The 18,035-nt window shown below is 42.2% G+C and overlaps 1 protein-coding gene across 2 annotated transcripts in view; it reads right to left on the bottom strand.

The window, feature by feature from the left end:
* LOC143934052 (germ cell-specific gene 1-like protein) overlaps nt 1-18,035 on the bottom strand; it is a 102,380-nt gene that overhangs the window by 27,034 nt on the left and 57,311 nt on the right. For both annotated transcript variants that reach the window (XM_077457318.1, XM_077457319.1), the window contains exon 2: nt 3,484-4,274. In XM_077457318.1, coding sequence (XP_077313444.1) covers nt 3,484-3,808 — 325 coding nt within the window. In that variant the 5' untranslated portion in view covers nt 3,809-4,274. The remainder of the gene's footprint in view (nt 1-3,483; nt 4,275-18,035) is intronic.

Here is an 18,035-nt window from a genome sequence, read left to right as displayed (position 1 = left end):
AACAAAAAAAAAAACGTAAAAACAAAGGCATAATGAGCTAGTATGCATCGCATACTAGTTCATTATGAAATAATTACTTTAGAACGAAGTCCCCCGCTGCGGCGCCCACAACTAGTTCAAGTTTCTTTCAAGAAAAACCTGACAGCTCAGGTCAGAGCTGCTGTACTAGCAATCCAATGTTAGTACAGCAATCCCTCCTGCTGTGCTATTGTATTCTGAAAGGGACCGTCCCCTGCTAGAACACTCTGGTCAGCGCTCTCAGCCAGTGGTCGGCAGATTTTTCGGTCATGAGCCTTCAACAGAAGTGGCCGAATGGTCGGCTTCTGTCAGACTGGCTGCCATACACATGGGCCGAATGTCGGCTGGTTTCTACTGAACAGCCAATACCGGCTGACATTCGGCCCATGTGTACTAGGCTTAAGGAGCAAGGTTATCAGAGTTTTCATTACTAATTACCCTCCCAATCACTGCCAATCAGGGATGGGACTTCTCCCAGCTCCACCCACATGCATTGTGACCGACAGCATGGTGCTGTCGATCTTGCCTGTTTTGAACAGTTAGGCAGGCCATAGACAGTGCAAATTTCTTTCTTCCAACCATGGGTTGCAGCTGATAGCGATAATCGTACGTGAATCCAGCAGGCTGGTTGTACCCAAGTTGGTTTGATCCATAAACTTGGTACATTCAGCCTGCCCACACATGGTTCGAATCTCAGGCTGGCTCCTGCTGAGTTGGTCGAGATTTGAACTGTCTATTGCCGACCTTAGAGTGGCTCTTGTGTCGTTAGGTAAATATTAGTCATTAGGATATAGGGAGCACTCATTGGTTCTTTTTTCCAGCTCTAGAGTTATAAACATATATGGCATAAAAAAGACCTTGCTATTTGGTGAATATCTACAGCTGCAACTCTAAGTGATATACAACACAGAGAAACCAGTAAAACATGAGGAGCTGCGCTATATGAAATTAAATAAAAAAAAAAATATATATGAATAAAATATGTGCAAAATTGATAACTACTGCCATATACATCAAAATTCAAGTAAATATTTCACTCCACAATGTGCCGTGATGCATACACTCTCCAAAATCAAAAAATTCGATAAAATAAAATGTATAATATTAAAGTTCAAATGCAGAGATAATTAAGTGATAAAAAGTCCACAACTATGACAGTCGGCCCAATGTGTAGATATTGATATGACACCCAGTGATGGTTCCTCATATATTGTGCAACGAAGTGTATCCACCACCTTAACAGATGTCAGCTTACCAGATAACTAGTAAAAAGAAGCTTGCCACCCTGTCTTGGGTAATAGTAATAGCTGATGTAGCCAATCTGTGAAGACGCTGCCAGACTGACAAGTCACCTTATGGGGAAATCCAATGATGCGCTGATCCTCGCTGTAGTGCTGCCAGGTTACCCGTTTACTCAAACCGGCAGGTGGAAACAGGCAGAGATGGGCAAAGCAATCAGGTATCGATGGATGGAATCAAAAGCAAAAAAAACACGAAAGGGCCACCATAGGTAAAATCCGAGGGTTTAGTTGCATAAAAAAGACTGATCAGAATCAGTCGATATACAGACAGAAAAAACACTAAGTAATTAGCTTGTATTAGTGCCGGCTGGCAAATTTTAAAATCCGAAAAAACAGCTCGCCTGTACAATACGGAGCGAGACAACACGAGGTGACGTCAGCACGTCGCTCACCCTATGCGTTTCGTCACAAGGAGGACATTGTCTCAGGGCACGGGCAGCGTTCTGACATACCGCAATAAATAAACACTTGAGTACCAAGCCTCGATTTGAGTCCCGGGTTGCGATTGTCTGTGGCCATCTTGTTATTGGGAATACTCAAATGACAACTTATAGCTTACATCTAAATCCTGGGGTGAAGATGACATTTTTTTTAAATTAAAAAGTCGATATTACAATGTGACCATCGTACTATCAGTAAATACTAAAAAAATATTTTTATAACTAATTAACACAGAAAAAACATAATCTAAGGGCAAAACACAGTTTCCCAAATAGCTGTCTACCTAGAAAACATTAACCCATCGTGTTGACTAGTTATGGCTAACAGATTTGGCAACATGACTGTCAACACCATGATGCACCCACAGAGCATGTGTGTCCATAAAGGATACACCAGCTCACAGGGCACTAAAAGCATCACATGGCAACCACATATGCATATTGTGATGATAGTAACATCACAAATTATTCCTACCCACAAATAATACAATAATCCATTAACAAAAATGAGCTAAAAATGTATTTCATACTAAAAATTATTTCTTTCTCAAAAAAAATCCTCTCATAAATAGAGTTAGACTAAATGCTTTGTACCCTTGGTGACAAATGGGCAACATGGCTTCAAAAACGCCCCTGTTAGTTGTCACAATAAAGATCATGATGATAAATCATATCAAAGGGGGTCATGACATAGCTGCCCAGGACTCACATCCAGTTGGTAGTGAATAATATCATTAAACAAGCCCTCATGCCAGGCGTCAAATGTCTGACTATTGAATATAATGAAACATAACAAACTAAAAGGACAACTGTTATAAAAACAACAAGCTACAAATTATAAATAAAGGAATTGATATCAACATCGATATTTAGTCCATGAGTGGTGTAACATTTAATTTTATGTACCCATGACATCTCCAATTTGGAGATACTTCTTACAAGACAGCTTCCCCTCCATTGAGGCCTGTATTTGTCTATGCCCAAAGCTTACATCTGTTAAGGTGGTGGATACATTTCGTTGCACAGTATATGAGGAACCATCACTGGGTGTTATATCAATATCTACACATCGGGCTGACTGTCATAGTTGTGGACTTTTTATCACTTCATTATCTCTGCATTTGAACTTTAATATTATACATTTTATTTTATCTCATGTTTTGATTTTGGAGAGTGTATGCATCACGGCACATTGTGGAGTGAAATATTCACTTGAATTTAGGTGTATATGGCAGTAGTTATCAATTTTGCACATATTTTATTCATACATATATTTTACTTTATTTCACATACAGCAGCTCCTCATGTTTTACTAGAGCTATAAACATGCTCTAAGGATCAGGTAAGATCATGATGCTTTGCAAACAGTTCAGTTGTCTATTTTCCATTTCTCGATTAATTCTTCTCTATGGGCATTTCAATGCCTAAGATATTGCAATATACAATGAGTATCATGTTTACTACTCTCTTCAGAAGGCAACACCGGTGTAAACTAGATCTTACTGTCCAATCAACAGGTTTGGCCCAATGATTTTGAACTAGTTGGGCTTCTACTGCAATGGAGTTTGGTATGTGGCTATGCTGTCTATCAGGGGAGTCCAGCTGCACAGAATTTCCAACCCTATAGGTTATACAGTTCTCATTCATTTATTTTAACTGTGTATTTAGTTCATTTCCTAGAGTTTAGCTTTGAACATTATAACGTGAAAAGGCTCTTTACTTACCCCCCTGGTGTTTTTCACAAGAGAACCAGAAACCAGTGTGAAAGTATTTAAAGGCGTACTTGTCGTCTCCTGTCTCCCAGTTATAGTGAACAACATTCTGATCCATCGTTCCATTGACATCAGTTACATCGCTGTTGGTGGTTGTGCTGTTTATTGTCAGCACTTGGCAGTTCTTTTTCTTCACAGCTGAGAGACACGGTGGCTTCACCACTTTGTGTGTCCCTTCGCACCAGTAACTGGTAAAAAAGGCCGTCACTGAGAAGCTAAGAGCCAGCAGATTCAGGATTACAGAAAGTAAAGATCTGTTTCTCCTGCTTAGTTCCATATTGATTTTGTGGTTTAGTGGTTTACTTTATGTCCAAAGTTACTTTGACCATTAAAAAGTATGCAGAAGGGTATATCTGGGTTGTCTTCTTTTATCATATGTTACCAGTTTTTACTTTGTTAGTGTATTGTTTCTTTTAGTAAGATCACGCTGATTGTCATGTTCCTTTTAAGAATTGTGTTTTTTTTTTGTATTAGTAATCTGTTAATTTGATGAATATATATTCTGCAATAATATTTTGATCATAGTTGAAAAATTATGCTGTATATTCATTTGCTGTAAAGTATTAAAAATACAAAAAGTATACAGAATAAAAAAGGCAATTTTTATCTTGATGTAAAAAAATGTGTCATGCCACGCATCGATGTTAAACAGCTTGACTTGATGCCACGTTCATTCTGTGCTTTACAAGTGCAGGTATTCAGTGGGTATAGGCGGTGAAAGTCCCGGCTCCTATATTATCTTTCTGAAATAGATTCATATATAAAAAATAGTGTTTTAAATAAAATATGTTATATAAATACATTTAAAAAAAATCATAACTATCCATTAAAATATAGGCACAGGTCATATTTATTTTTATAGGCAGTCCTAGATTTGCCAAAGCAGACCCAGGTTCTGGTGGCCCATAATAAATTGCCCCAAAATTGGTGAAGGAAGGTTAATATGTATATAAAGCCAAAAGGCCTGTCTGGTTTGTTATTTTTAGTTAAACATGTTTAAACATTATTGTAACATGTCTTTTTAGCTCTTATTGTTAGCTTTTTAGGCTATTTAAATGACAACATTTGTAATAAAGAATTTTTGTTCATAATTTTTTGATAATATATAAAATATATATATATATATATATATAGATATATATATATATATATATATATATATATATATATATATATATATATATAATATATAAATGTTAGAGTTGATCCGGGGAAAATCCGATTGCCTCTCGGGGGATCAGGAAGGAATTTTTTCCCCTGCTTTAGCAAATTGGATCATGCTCTGCTGGGGTTTTTGCCTTCATCTGGATCAACTGTGGGTATAGAATTGGGTATATGGGCTGGTATGATATTTATAATATATATATATTTAGATTTTTTTTGGTTGAACTGGATGGACTTGTGTCTTTTTTCAGCCTGACTAACTATGTAACTATGTAACTATATATCTTTGATGGTACCAAGAAGGTCCACGTGCCTCAAAATTCTTTCACCTGTAAAATATTTTGCAGTTTGCCCCCATCACGGAGTTTCCTTAACTTCCTGTCCCAAAAACATAAAACAAAAAGTAAGAGGAAATATCCTCTTAGACAATAGCCACTGGAATATGTCTCCCCATTGCTGACCATGCAAACATTTTGTATTTTCCACCACTTTATTTAATGAATACAATTGACATCAGAACCCATGATTATACCAATTTATGGTTTTACCTGCTTTCATATATATGTTTTTGTCATTATTTTAAAAATAAAAAATAAAAAAAACATTTTCATTGGCGTGCAGCCATCTGGACCTTTTTGTTCAATTTTTGCATATGGTTGCATATTGAGCTGCACCCACGCCTGGAGAAGGGGGAGATCATTAGGAAGTAGACACCTGGATTGGGTTCTTCTTTTTGTTTCAGTTGTTGTGTCTGGATTTGTATGCTCACACACCTGCTCAGTGTCCTGACTCCTATACTCCTGTTATATTTTGGTTTGCATGAACTACATCATATCGGCTCCCTCAAAGGCTTGCAATTATGGAAAGATCCCAGTCTGCCCCTGCAGCATTGGATATTAGTTTTAACAGGACTCTAACAGCTCCAGCAGATAACCCCCTCTGATCTGAACAGACTCAACACATGATACAATCACAGGATGATAGCAGGATATCCTTACAATGATCATTTCAGAAGGCAGAAAATCTCATAGCCAAAGAAATCAAAGCCTTTTGGGACATCAAGATGCTTACTGAATACCTCACCTTGGAACACATACCGCGGGGTCTCCGCATCCAAAAATTCCCCCCATTTGATCTGTTTAATTATAATCTAAAAACATAATGGACAGATACGTTATCCGCATGTTCCTTCAAACTAATCAGGATCATCATTAATTCAAAGACAAAAGACCTGGAACGCCTACAGGGCGATATTACCAATATTCAGAAAGAGTTGGTAGACGCACAAAATCATCATAGATTTAGGGAGTTTGACGAGGGACTTAATCGGAAGCTGGATAAATTGGAAAGAGAGGTTATGGCAGGGAAGCAGGAGAAAATGCACAGAGATAAAGTGGACTAAGAAAGTAATACTGTCTATTCATGGAAGAAACCTATATACACCCGGCTACATCGGCATCGTACTAACACATGGGTCAGCTTCTCAGATTTGGAAGCTGAGTCAGCCAATGACACTTTAGATGTCACTAATTCTGACTCATCGCCGGAAGCTTTGGGAAGCCAGGGAGCTGGCAAACGTAATCCGAATCCACAGACTTTTAGCAAAGGAGCCAGAAGTTTCCAAAAGAAAAAGAGAAGAGACGGAAGCGGACAAGAAGGGGAGGAAGGAGACACCGCCAACGGAAGCAGATATCAGTTACAGATCGCCATTAACAACACCAGCTAATGTTCTGAGTTTGCTTAAGAGGGTCATGAAGGACACTGAAGTGTCTCTTTTGTCACGTGGACTAAACTTTTGCCCGATTAAACAATTTGATCTTTTTGGCACAGTTTTGGATGTTAACAGATTGGTCCACCCTCTGACACTCAGAAAGCATTACTATGGAGAATATGATCCAATTCCTTCTTGTGGTGATTTGGTGGTGGGTGAGTCTCCTCTTTCGTGTCAGTTTTCCTCCCCTTCCTTGTCTCCTCCTTCACATTCTGTTTTTTCTCCTTCCTCCCTTTCTTCCCCACATCTCTTTTCTGAAGTTTGTGCACTAGAGGAGTTACTTGATCTGGCAGCAGAGTCCAACCCTAGTCTCAATCAACAAACAGCGTTAGCTGGTGGTATACCGTTTAAGATCAAATCAGATTTTTATCCCATTAATTCACACAGCAAGTATATGGGCACTTTTCAGAAATTAGTTGAGAGGGATTTAGTTAATTTAGAGAAGAAATCTTCTACTAAATGTTCAATTAACAACCTTGCTATTGAAGCAAAGAAAGCCATTAAAAACCTGAAGGATGACAGCAGTGTGGTAATCAGAAATGCTGACAAGGGTGGGTTAATAGTGGTCTTGGACACCGTAGACTACAGGACTGAAGCCACCCGTCAGCTTTCTGATTCCAGCACTTATGTTCATCTTAGAGGTGATCCAACACAGCCTTATAAAAAAGAATTAACATCATTATTGGAAAGGGGGGTCTCAATAGGTATACAAAAAGAAATGAACATGTTTTTGCCAGAATATCCTATTATGCCAATATTTCATTTCTTGCCTAAATCCAAAAAAGGACCTTAACAGGCAGACCCATAGTGGCAGGTATAGGTTCTTTGAACAAATGATTAGGTCAATGGATTGACCATCAATTACAGCCACTTGTTATGGGTCTTCCTGGTTATTTAAGGGATACTAAGTGTAGCGGCCATAACCCTTTGTAGGGCGGCCTTGACTTATTGGGCTTACCGGTTACCTCTGCTTGGCTTGTTCTTCCATGTCTAGGGGTTCCCAGGGTTGATACCCAACAACTTGGACGCTAACACCAATAAAGTACTTTTGAAAGGTTTTATTTTGCAGGGGTAACATCCAAATAACACAGTCTCATATAGGAACAGAGGGCAAGGGTGAAGAACTCAGGCACCCTGAACTGCAGACATGACAAAGTCTCTAATACCACCCAGAGAGTAGCCACTCGCAGCTGGGTACTTCACGGCTGAACAGATCTCTAGCCAGAGACCATGGCAATCAGCACATTGATCTGGAACTTGTCAAAACCTCTGAACATGTACAAACTATAATTGTAAATGGACAGGAACCTTTTTCTTCAGTACCTGGAACGTTCTCTGTCTCCTTGACAGTGTTGAAAAAAGTGTGGATTCGTCAATGTCCTTCTCAACTCAGTAACCAGGCACTTCTCAGGGTGGCACTTGCCAGCCCTCCTCCGAAGAGTCCTCCCCCGGTCACTATCACGAGCTGGGGTGCCCCACCTTGAATCCTCTCTCTGTTACTGCGCATCGGACCAGCCGGTTCCGAGACTCGGGAACAGACGGATCCTTACCCCAGACCAGGCGGGTCTATAGGGGGTAACCAACAGAAGCATCTTGCGGGATGTCGAACACCCCGTGACCGGGACCCCTCGTGGGGCTACCCGGCCCTGGAACCAGAACAACGAACACTCTCCCCAACACGTGACCTCCACATCCTAAGTACCCCTTCCCAGACTCCTCAGCGAGGCCCGGCACACCCACTGATTGGTTCTGAGAAGGCTCATACCCAAAACGTCCAACCAGGCCTGGTTCTGACTTGTCATGTGCACTTCCCTGTACACGTGACCAAGCAGAACTTCTAGCACTGCCCTGCAAAACTGATGCCAAGGTCAACCTACCTTATTAACCCTCAGAACCCCTATGGTTCTGAGGCAAAAACTAAATTTACACATGAGTGACATTTTGTCCAAAATGTCATTCGCTACATAAGCAATTGCTAATCCAATTAAAAAAGTTCAAATGTATTAAAATATTTTCCAGTGCCCATTAAATGAAGAGTGACCATGCCATAGAAATAGCAGAGTGACCATCACCATAGAAATGCAGAGTGACCATTACCATAGAAATGCAGAGTGACCATTACCCTAGAAATGCAGAGTGACCATTACCATAGAAATGCAGAGTGACCATTACCATAGAAAATGCAGAGGGACTATTACCATAGAAATGCAGAGTGACCATTACCATAGAAATGCAGAGTGACCATTACCATAGAAATGCAGTGACCATTACCATAGAGTTACCATTGCCTTGCCTGCCTATTCCTCTTGTCCTAGGTCTGTCCTCCTCCTCTTCCCCGGCCATTGTTCCTGAGAGCCAACTCCTGTCTTTGCCTCTTCCTCCGGCCACTCCTGTCAGTGTCACTGGCCCTGCGTTTCTCTGCCTCTATGGTGCCAGGCTCCCAGAGGGACAGCTGGCACTTCTCCCTCCTCCATCAGGCCACTATGCACTAGGTGGTTGGGTACGGCTGGGTATCTCTGAGTATGGCTGGGTATTACCTGGTATTGCAGGGTATGGCTGGGTATTGCAGAGTATTGGATGGGTATGGCAGAGTATTGGCTGGGTATGGCAGAGTATTGACAGGGTATGGCAGAGTATTGGCAGGCTATGGCAGAGTACTGCAGAGTATTGGCAGGCTATGGCAGAGTATTGCAGAGTATTGGCAGGGTATGGCAGAGTATTGGCAGGGTATGGCAGAGTATTGTCAGGGTATGGCAGAGTATTGGCAGGCTATGGCAGAGTACTGCAGAGTATTGGCAGGCTATGGCAGAGTATTGCAGAGTATTGGCAGGGTATGGCAGAGTATTGGCAGGGTATGGCAGAGTATTGTCAGGGTATGGCAGAGTATTGGCAGGGTATGTCAGAGTATTGGCTGGGTATGGCAGAGTATTGCAGAGTATTGGCAGGGTATGGAAGGATGGCTGTGACTGTAATTGTCACAGAGCAGCGCTGTGGGCCCTACAGATGCAGCCCACATCACTGCTGCCATCCGATCTCTCCCCTCCACTGTACAGATCTATACACAGAGGGGAGAGAGGTACAGGCATCATTTGACGGAGTGATCACATAGTAAATGGCCGTCGTGTGCACCAAGATGGCCGCCGCTCCGGAGCTAGGCCGAAGCCGCAGCCTTTCCTAATGCCGAGGCCGTGGAGCACTCCGCGGATCACGTGTTATCACATGAAAAGATATAATAAAATCTTAAAATATTTACAAAAATGTGAGGGTTGTACTCACTTTTGTGAGATACTGTATATAGAATAGATATGGCACTTTCATTAGTTCTCATAATTTACTAATTTAACTAACATAAGTACTTGTTTTAATAAGATCAGGACTGTTGGTAGCTTAATGAGAATCAATTACGTAACTTGTGAATATGTAACCTGTGTATCTGGCTTTGATACTAGCCAGTGCCTCGCCAGCCACTGACCTCACTGCATGTCCATGGTGCTTTGGGGTCCTCCCTAAAGCACCTTGTCCCCATGTTGATGGGGACGAGGGCCTCATTCCCACAACCCTTGCCCAGTGGTTGGGGGGGTATGTGAGCGGGGGTATTATCGGAATCTGGAAGCCCCCTTTAAGAATGGGGCCCCCAGATTCCGCCACCCATGTGAATGGGTAGGGTACACTGTACCCCTACCCATTCACCAAAAAAGTGTAAAAAAATGTAAAACAACAGCAGACAGTTTTTGTCAACTTCTTTATTTAAAAAAAAAGAAAAAAGTGTCCCGCGATGTCCATCCATCTTCAATCATGGCACCGACGGTGCAGAGAAAAATAATTCAAGGCGTCCTGTGGAGTGCAGCCTTTTCGCGGTGACAGCTGTTGTTATATAGCCAGGGACGGGGCCACCCAATGATGTAGCCCTGTGACCTCACCCCTTTTGTCACCAGGTGGCCCTGCCCTTGGCTATATAACAGCTGTCACCGCAAAAAGGCTGCAGTCGGCGGAACGCCTTGAATGGAGGCAGGGTTTTTCCAATTTTTTTTCTCTGGACCTTCGGCTCTGTGATTGACGATGGATTTACATCACGGAACACTTTTTTTTTTTTTATTTAATAAAGGAATAGTCAAAAACTGCTGTTTTTTTTACACTTTTTTGGTGTAATGGGGGGCGGGATCTGGGGGCAAGGGTTGTGGGGATGGGGTCCTTGTCCCCATGGTGCTTTGATGTACAATGTACCCCTACCTATTCACATGGGGGGGCGGGATCTGGGGGCAAGGGTTGTGGGGATGGGGTCCCCATGTTGAGGGCATGTGGCTTGGTATGGTTCAGGAGCGGGGGAGCTCTCTCGACCCCCCCTTTTCCTGCAGCCTGCCAGATTGCATGCTTGGATAAGGTTCTGGTAGGGATTTTGGGGGGAACCCAAGCAATTTTTTTTATTTGGTGCCGGGTTCCCCTTCAAATCCATCCATACCTGAAGGGCCTGGTATTGATTTTGGGGGGGGCACGCCATTTTTTTAAAGCTTTTAGCTTGGAGTTCCCCTTAATATACATACCAGACCTGAAGGGCCTGATGATGTACTGGGGAAACCCATGCCATTTTTTTCAATAATTTTTTTAAGTATATTGCTGGCATCCGACAATACATTTCAGCCGCAAGCAATTTTAAGTGACATTTCTTCCTTTAGGAATGTAATTTAAAAAAATTGAATAAGACCCACGGATCAGTAATAACTCAACTCTGTAAGGAACTCCAGGATGACCCTTTCTTCCTCTCTCTTCTTTCTTTTATCTGTTTAGCTTCCTTTCCTCCCTTTCTCTCCATTTCCTTCTTATTTCTTTCTGTTTCTGGTATTTACAGGTACGATACTTTTGATAGTGTGTGGGGCCTCACACGGTAGAGAGCCCTTAGATGGTCTTAGGGAAATTCAGAGGCTTCCCAACCATCATTTTCTTTTCCCCTTTCCCTCTTTTTTATTTTTTTTCTCTAACTTAAACCAATATTCGGGTTCCCCATCACTCACTATACGTGATGGTATTCTTGATCATTGATGGAAAGTACCTGTTCAGGTCCATTAGCATTTAGTTGTGGTTCGGCCTCTTATTTTGGATGTAAGGAAAAAAGTTGGATATATGTTATGGCCATATTTTTTATGATATTCTGTTGATGACCTGAGAGTCGATTTTGCTGCACTATTGTGTCAGTTCATGCCAAACTCTGTTTCTTTTTCAATAAAAATATTGAAATATAGAAATGTAATTTTGCTTCGGTACTGTTATAAACATGGAAAAAAGGCACTACTTTACTGGCAGACTAAGGGGACCCCCAGGCATAATATTTAAAAGGAATATTTAATTTTTATTGTTTCACTTTAAGGATTTTTAAAATCACTTCTCCTGCAAAAATGGCTGTTTTAAAAACTTTTTTTGCATTGATACATGTCTCCTGGGGCAGTAACCGGGTCCCCAAGCACTTTTTATGGCAATAAATTGCATATAAGCCTTTAAAATCAACACTTGATTTTTCACGTTCGTGTCCCATAGACTTTAACGGTGTTCGCACAAATTGTTTGTCTGTTCGCATGTTTGGCTCATGTTTGGCTCATCCCTAACCTACAGTTATGGTGTGCATAAGCGTGAACAGTAATTCAGTTTGGGCATGCCCCATTTTAAATGATAAAACTAAGGTGTTTGAGAAGGTGTGGAACCCATGATCAATATCTGACTACTGATCCCAGGAAAGCGTGTATCAGCCTTGTGCATTATCCTTTGGATATGTATTTATTAAAAGTAATAAAAAAGAAAACTACTCACAAACAACTGTAGAATTCTTGCAATATAAATAGTCACCAAATAGCAGCATTCAGTCTGAAACGAACAATACTCTCCAAAGGTCACAAAGCAAATCACAGGGACCACTTCCAGCTGATGCATTTCAAAGGGAAAACCCCTTCTTCCTCAGAGCTCAGGATAATGCACAAGGCTGGTGCACCCCTTCTTTTCTTTTTACATCTTTGACTGTTAGGATACCCCTATCTTTGAAGGCAGCAAGGCCTGTGACATTGTATAGTCTGTCTGGTAATCCACGTGTGTGCAGGAGCGTTTCTTTTCTACTGATCCCAGGACCCTGCCCACTTAGAAAGTTTCCTAGTTAGTGAAGTTTGGAACACAGAGCCCCCATCCCTCCTTCCCCCTTCTCCGTCTTTTTTTATCCCCCTTGCTTCTCTTCTATTTTGGCCTCCTGGCCTCTCTTCTCCTTTTGTAATGATGCATTCTCCTATTGCCAACTCTCAGAACAGGCTTGTTCCAGGGGTTCACTTAAAAACGGACTTCCAGTGGAAGTGGAATTTTCACTTTAAGTACGCCTCGCCCCCTGACATGTCACAATGGGCATGTCATTTTTTGGGGGGGGGGGAGTGGGTACCTGGTTTTGGGAGGGACTTCCTGTCCCATATCCTCCTTCCATCATCTGGTCGCCTAGGCAACCCCTCCCTCCCTGCAATCTTCTGGGACATGTCACAGGTCCCAGAATATTGCCTGGCCACTAACAGAGCGTGGCGCGACTCGTGCATGCGCAGTGTGTGCCCGGCTGTAAAGCTGCAATCTGTCACAGCCGGGCACCCACACTTGCAGTGTCGAAGCCCTGGTGAGGTGGGGGGAGGAGCGAGGCATCAGGCGGCCACATCGCTGGACCCTGGGACAGGTGAGTGTCTGTTTATTAAAAGTCAGCAGCTATACTTTCTGTAGCTGCTGACTTTTAATAAACCTAACAACCACCAGTGGAACTCGCCTTTAATGTGATTGCCTCCCCATGAAGGAGGCCTACAGCCATTAAATATTTGAGAAATGAACTCCAGGTTCGAACCAGAGAACACATTTACACATGATATGGATAATGTGCTCTTATGTAACATATTGGGGGATGACTGTCTTCAGTCTGGGAACAGACTGTTATATAGATAGTTACATAGTAGGAGAGGTCGAAAAAAGACACAAGTCCATCAAGTCCAACCTATGTGTGTGATTATATATCAGTATTACCTTGTATATCCCTGTATGTTTTGGTCATCCAGCTGTTTATCTAATACTTTCTTGAAACTATCAATGCCCCCCGCTAAAACCACTGCCTGTGGAAGGAAATTCCACATCCTTGCTGGTCTTACAGTAAAGAACCCTCTACGTAGTTTAAATTTAAACCTATTTTCTTCTAATTTTAATGAGTGGCCAAAAGTCTTGTTAAACTCCCTTCCATGAAAAAGTTTTATCTCTATTGTGGGGTCACCAGTACGGTATCCCCTCTCAAGCATCTCTTCTCCAGAGAATAAGTTCAGTGCGGAATAAGTTCAGTTCAGTTATGAGGAAAGGTTGCCTACCTTTCCTCATAACTAATATCCTCCAGACCCTTTATTAGCTTTGTTGCCCTTCTTTGTACTCGCTCCATTTCCAGTACATCTTTTCTGAGGACTGATGCCCAGAACTGGACAGCATACTCCAGGTGCGGCCAGACCAGATTCTTGTAGAACAGGAGAATTATTGTTTTATCTCTGTAATTTATCCCCCTTTTAATGCATGCCAATGTTCTGTTTGCTTTGTTAGCAGCAGCTTGGCATTGCATGCTATTGCTGAGCCTATCATCTACTAGGACCCCCAGGTCCTTTTCCATCCTAGATTCTCCCAGAGGTTCTTCCGTCAGTGTATAGATTGCATTCATATTTTTGCCACCCAAATGCATTATTTTACATTTTTCTACATTGAACCTCATTTGCCATGTAGTTGCCCACCCCATTCATTTGTTCAGATCTTTTTGCAAGGTTTCCACATCCTGCGGAGAAATTATTGCCCTGCTTAGCTTAGTATCGTCCGCAAATACAGAGATTGAACTGGTTAACCCATCCTCCAGGTCGTTTTTATGAACAAATTAAACAGAATTGGTCCCAGCAAAAAACCCTGGGGGACCCCACTCCCCATCCTTGACCATTCAGAGTACTCCCCATTTATCACCACCGTCTGAACTTGACCTTGTAGCCAGCTTTCAATCCATGTACTCACCCTATGGTCCATACCAACAGACCTTATTTTGTACAGTAAACGTTTATGGGGAACTGTGTCAAATGCTTTTGCAAAATCCAGATACACCACGTCTACAGGCCTTCCTTTATCTAGATGGCAACTAACCTCCTCATAGAAGGTGATTGGTTTGGCAAGAACGATTCTTTGTGAATCCATGCTGATTACTGCTAATGATACCATTCTCATTACTAAAATCTTGTATATAGTCCCTTATCATCAACTCCAGAGTCTGCATACTATTGATGTTAGGCTAACTGGTCTGTAATTCCCAGGGATGTATATTGGGCCCTTTTTAAATATTGGTGCTACATTGGCTTTTCTCCAATCAGCTGGTACCATTCCAGTCAGTAGACTGTCAGTAGAAATTAGGAACAATGGTCTGGCAATTACTTGACTGAGTTCCCTAAGTTCCCTTGGGTGCAAGTCATCTGGTCCCAGTGATTTATTAACCACTTAAGGACCGCCGCATGCCAATGCACGTCATCAGAATGGCATGTACAGGCACAAGCACGTACATGTCCGATCTGAACCCCTCCCGCTGGATGCGGCAGTCCGTTTTGCTTCAGGAGCGATCCGGGATGAGGGGATGGCCGTTGGTTTCTGGCCATCCCCTCTCAATCGCTCCTGGCGAATGAGAAGCTTCCTCCGCTGTGTATAGTAAACACAGGCAGGGAGAAAGTGATGTCATTCTCCTCGGGGCGGTCTTTTTGACCGGACTGCGAGGAGAAGAGAGAAAGTAAGTGCACCAAACACTACACTGACATGTAGGCACACATAGGCACACAACCCCCCCCCCCGATCGCCCCCCGATCCCCCCCCCTCCCAGTCACAGTGTCACTGATTGCAGTGATCATTTATTTTCTGATCACTGCATTTAGTGTCAGTTGTAAAAGTAAAAACTGTCAGGGCAGTTAGTGTTAGGTCCAGGGTAGCCCCCTACCACCCCCCAATAAAGGTTTAACCCCCTGATTGCCCCTAGAGTTAACCCTTTCACCCCCTTTTGCCAGTGTCACTAAGCAATCGTTTTTCTGATCGCTGCATTAGTGTCACTGGTGCCGCTAAGTAGCTAGTTATTTTTTTAGGTTCACCGCCAGGTTTTTATAGCGCTAGGTACCCCGATATACTACCCAATAAGGGTTTTAACCCCCTGATTGCCCCTAGTTAACCCTTTCATCCCCTTTTGCCAGTGTCACTAAGCGATCATTTTTCTGATCGCTGCATTAGTGTCCCTGGTGCCGCTAAGTAGCTAGTTATTTTTTTAGGTTCCCCTGCCAGGTTTTTATAGCGCTAGGTACCCCGATATACTACCCAATAACGGTTTTAACCCCCTGATTGCCCCTAGTTAACCCTTTCACCCCCTTTTGCCAGTGTCACTAAGCGATCATTTTTCTGATTGCTGCATTAGTGTCACTGGTGCCACTAAGTAGCTATTTTTTTTTTTTAGGTTCACCGCCAGGTTTTTATAGCGCTAGGTACCCCGATATACTACCCAATAATGGTTTTAAGCCCCTGATTGCCCCTAGTTAACCCTTTCACCCCCTTTTGCCAGTGTCACTAAGCGATCATTTTTTTGATCGCTGCATTAGTGTCACTGGTGCCGCTAAGTAGCTAGTTATTTTTTTAGGTTCATCGCCAGGTTTTTATAGCGATAGGTACCCAAGATATACTACCCAATAATGGTTTTAACCCCCTGATTGCCCCTAGTTAACCCTTTCACCCCCTTTTGTCAGTGTCGCTAAGTGATCATTTTTCTGATCGCTGCATTAGTGTCATTAGTGCCGCTAGGTAGCTAGTTATTTTTTTAGGTTCACCGCCAGGTTTTTATAGCGCTAGGTACCCCCATATACTACCCAATAATGGTTTTAACTCCCCGATTGCCCCTAGTTAACCCTTTCACCAGCGATCACCATATAAGTGCCACTGATGACGCTGGTTAGCCAGTTAGTTATTTAGGTTCCCCGTCAGGTTTTTATATAGCGCCAGGGACCCCCATATACTACCTAATAAAGATTTTAACCCCCTGATTGCCCCTAGTTAACCCTTACACCAGTGATCACCGTATAAGTGTAACGGGTGACTCTGGTTAGTTAGTTTGCTTTTTATAGCATCAGGGCACCCACCATTTATTACCCAATAAAGGTTTAACCCCCTGATCAACCGGCGGGTGATATCAATTAGGTTTTAGGGTCAGGGTCTGCGTCGCCCCAGGCAGTGCCAGATTAGTGCCAGTACCGCTAACACCCACGCACAAAGCATACACCTCGTGGTATAGAATCTGAACAGATCAATATCTGATCTGATCAGATCTATACTAGCGTCCCCCAGCAGTTTAGGGTTCCAAAAAAACGCATTGTTAGCGGGATCAGCCCAGATACCTGCTGGCACCTGCGTTTTGCCCCTCCGCCCAGCCTATCCAAGTGCAGTATCGATCGATCACTGTCACTTACAAAACACTAAACACATAACTGCAGCGTTCGCAGAGTCAAGCCTGATCCCTGCGATCGCTAACAGTTTTTTTTTGTAGCGTTTTATATTTAAATCCTGAAGGCGGTGCTTGGTTTTCGGGGTCCCGTACGTGGCTAGACTCCCAAAAAGTCCCCCACATGTGGTATCCCCGTACTCAGGAGAAGCAGCGGAATTTATTTTGGGGTGTAATTTCACTTATGCCCATAGCATGTGTGAGCAATATATCATTTAGTGACAACTTTGTGCAAAAAAATAAAAATTGTAATATTCCTGCAACTTGTGGCAAAATATTTCATGGACTCAACATGCCTCTCAGTAAATAGCTTGGGGTGTCTACTTTCCAAAATGGGGTCATTTGGGGGGGTTTTGTGTTATTTTGGCATTTTATGGCCTTCGAAACTGTGATAGGTAGTGAGGAGTGAAATCAAAAATTTGCACCCTTAGAAATCCTGAAGGCAGTGATTGGTTTTCGGGGTGCCGTATGCGGCTAGACTCCCAAAAAGTCCCACATATGTGGTATCCCCGTACTTAGGAGAAGCAGCAGAATATATTTTGGGGTGCAATTCCACATATAACTATGGCATGTGTGAGCAATATATCATTTAGTGACAACTTTTTGTAAACTTTTTTTTTTTTGTGTCATTATTCAATCACTTGGTACAAAGAAAAAAATATTCAATGGGCTCAACATGCCCCTCAGCAATTTCCTTGGGGTGTCTACTTTCCAAAATGGGGTCATTTGGGGGGGGTTTGTACTGCCCTGCCATTTTAGCACCTCAAGAAATGAGATAGACAGTCATAAATTAAAAGCTGTGTAAATTCCAGAAAATGTACTCTAGTTTTAGACGCTATAACTTTTACGCAAACCAATAAATATACGCTTATTGACATTATTTTTACTAAAGACATGTGGCTGAATAAATTTTGCCCTAAATGTATGACTATAATTGAGTTTATTCGATTTTTCTTATAACAAAAATTAGAAAATATCTTTTTTTCTCGAAATTTTCGGTCTTTTTCCATTTATATCGCAAAAAGTAAAAATCGC

Source organism: Lithobates pipiens, unplaced genomic scaffold (assembly GCF_037356315.1).
Source record: "Lithobates pipiens isolate NorthernLeopardFrog02 unplaced genomic scaffold, aLitPip1_a1.2 Scaffold_27, whole genome shotgun sequence".
Lineage (NCBI taxonomy): Eukaryota > Metazoa > Chordata > Amphibia > Anura > Ranidae > Lithobates > Lithobates pipiens.
The sequence above is the reverse complement of the archived record's forward strand: the minus strand, read 5'-3'. Positions and strand labels throughout refer to the sequence as shown.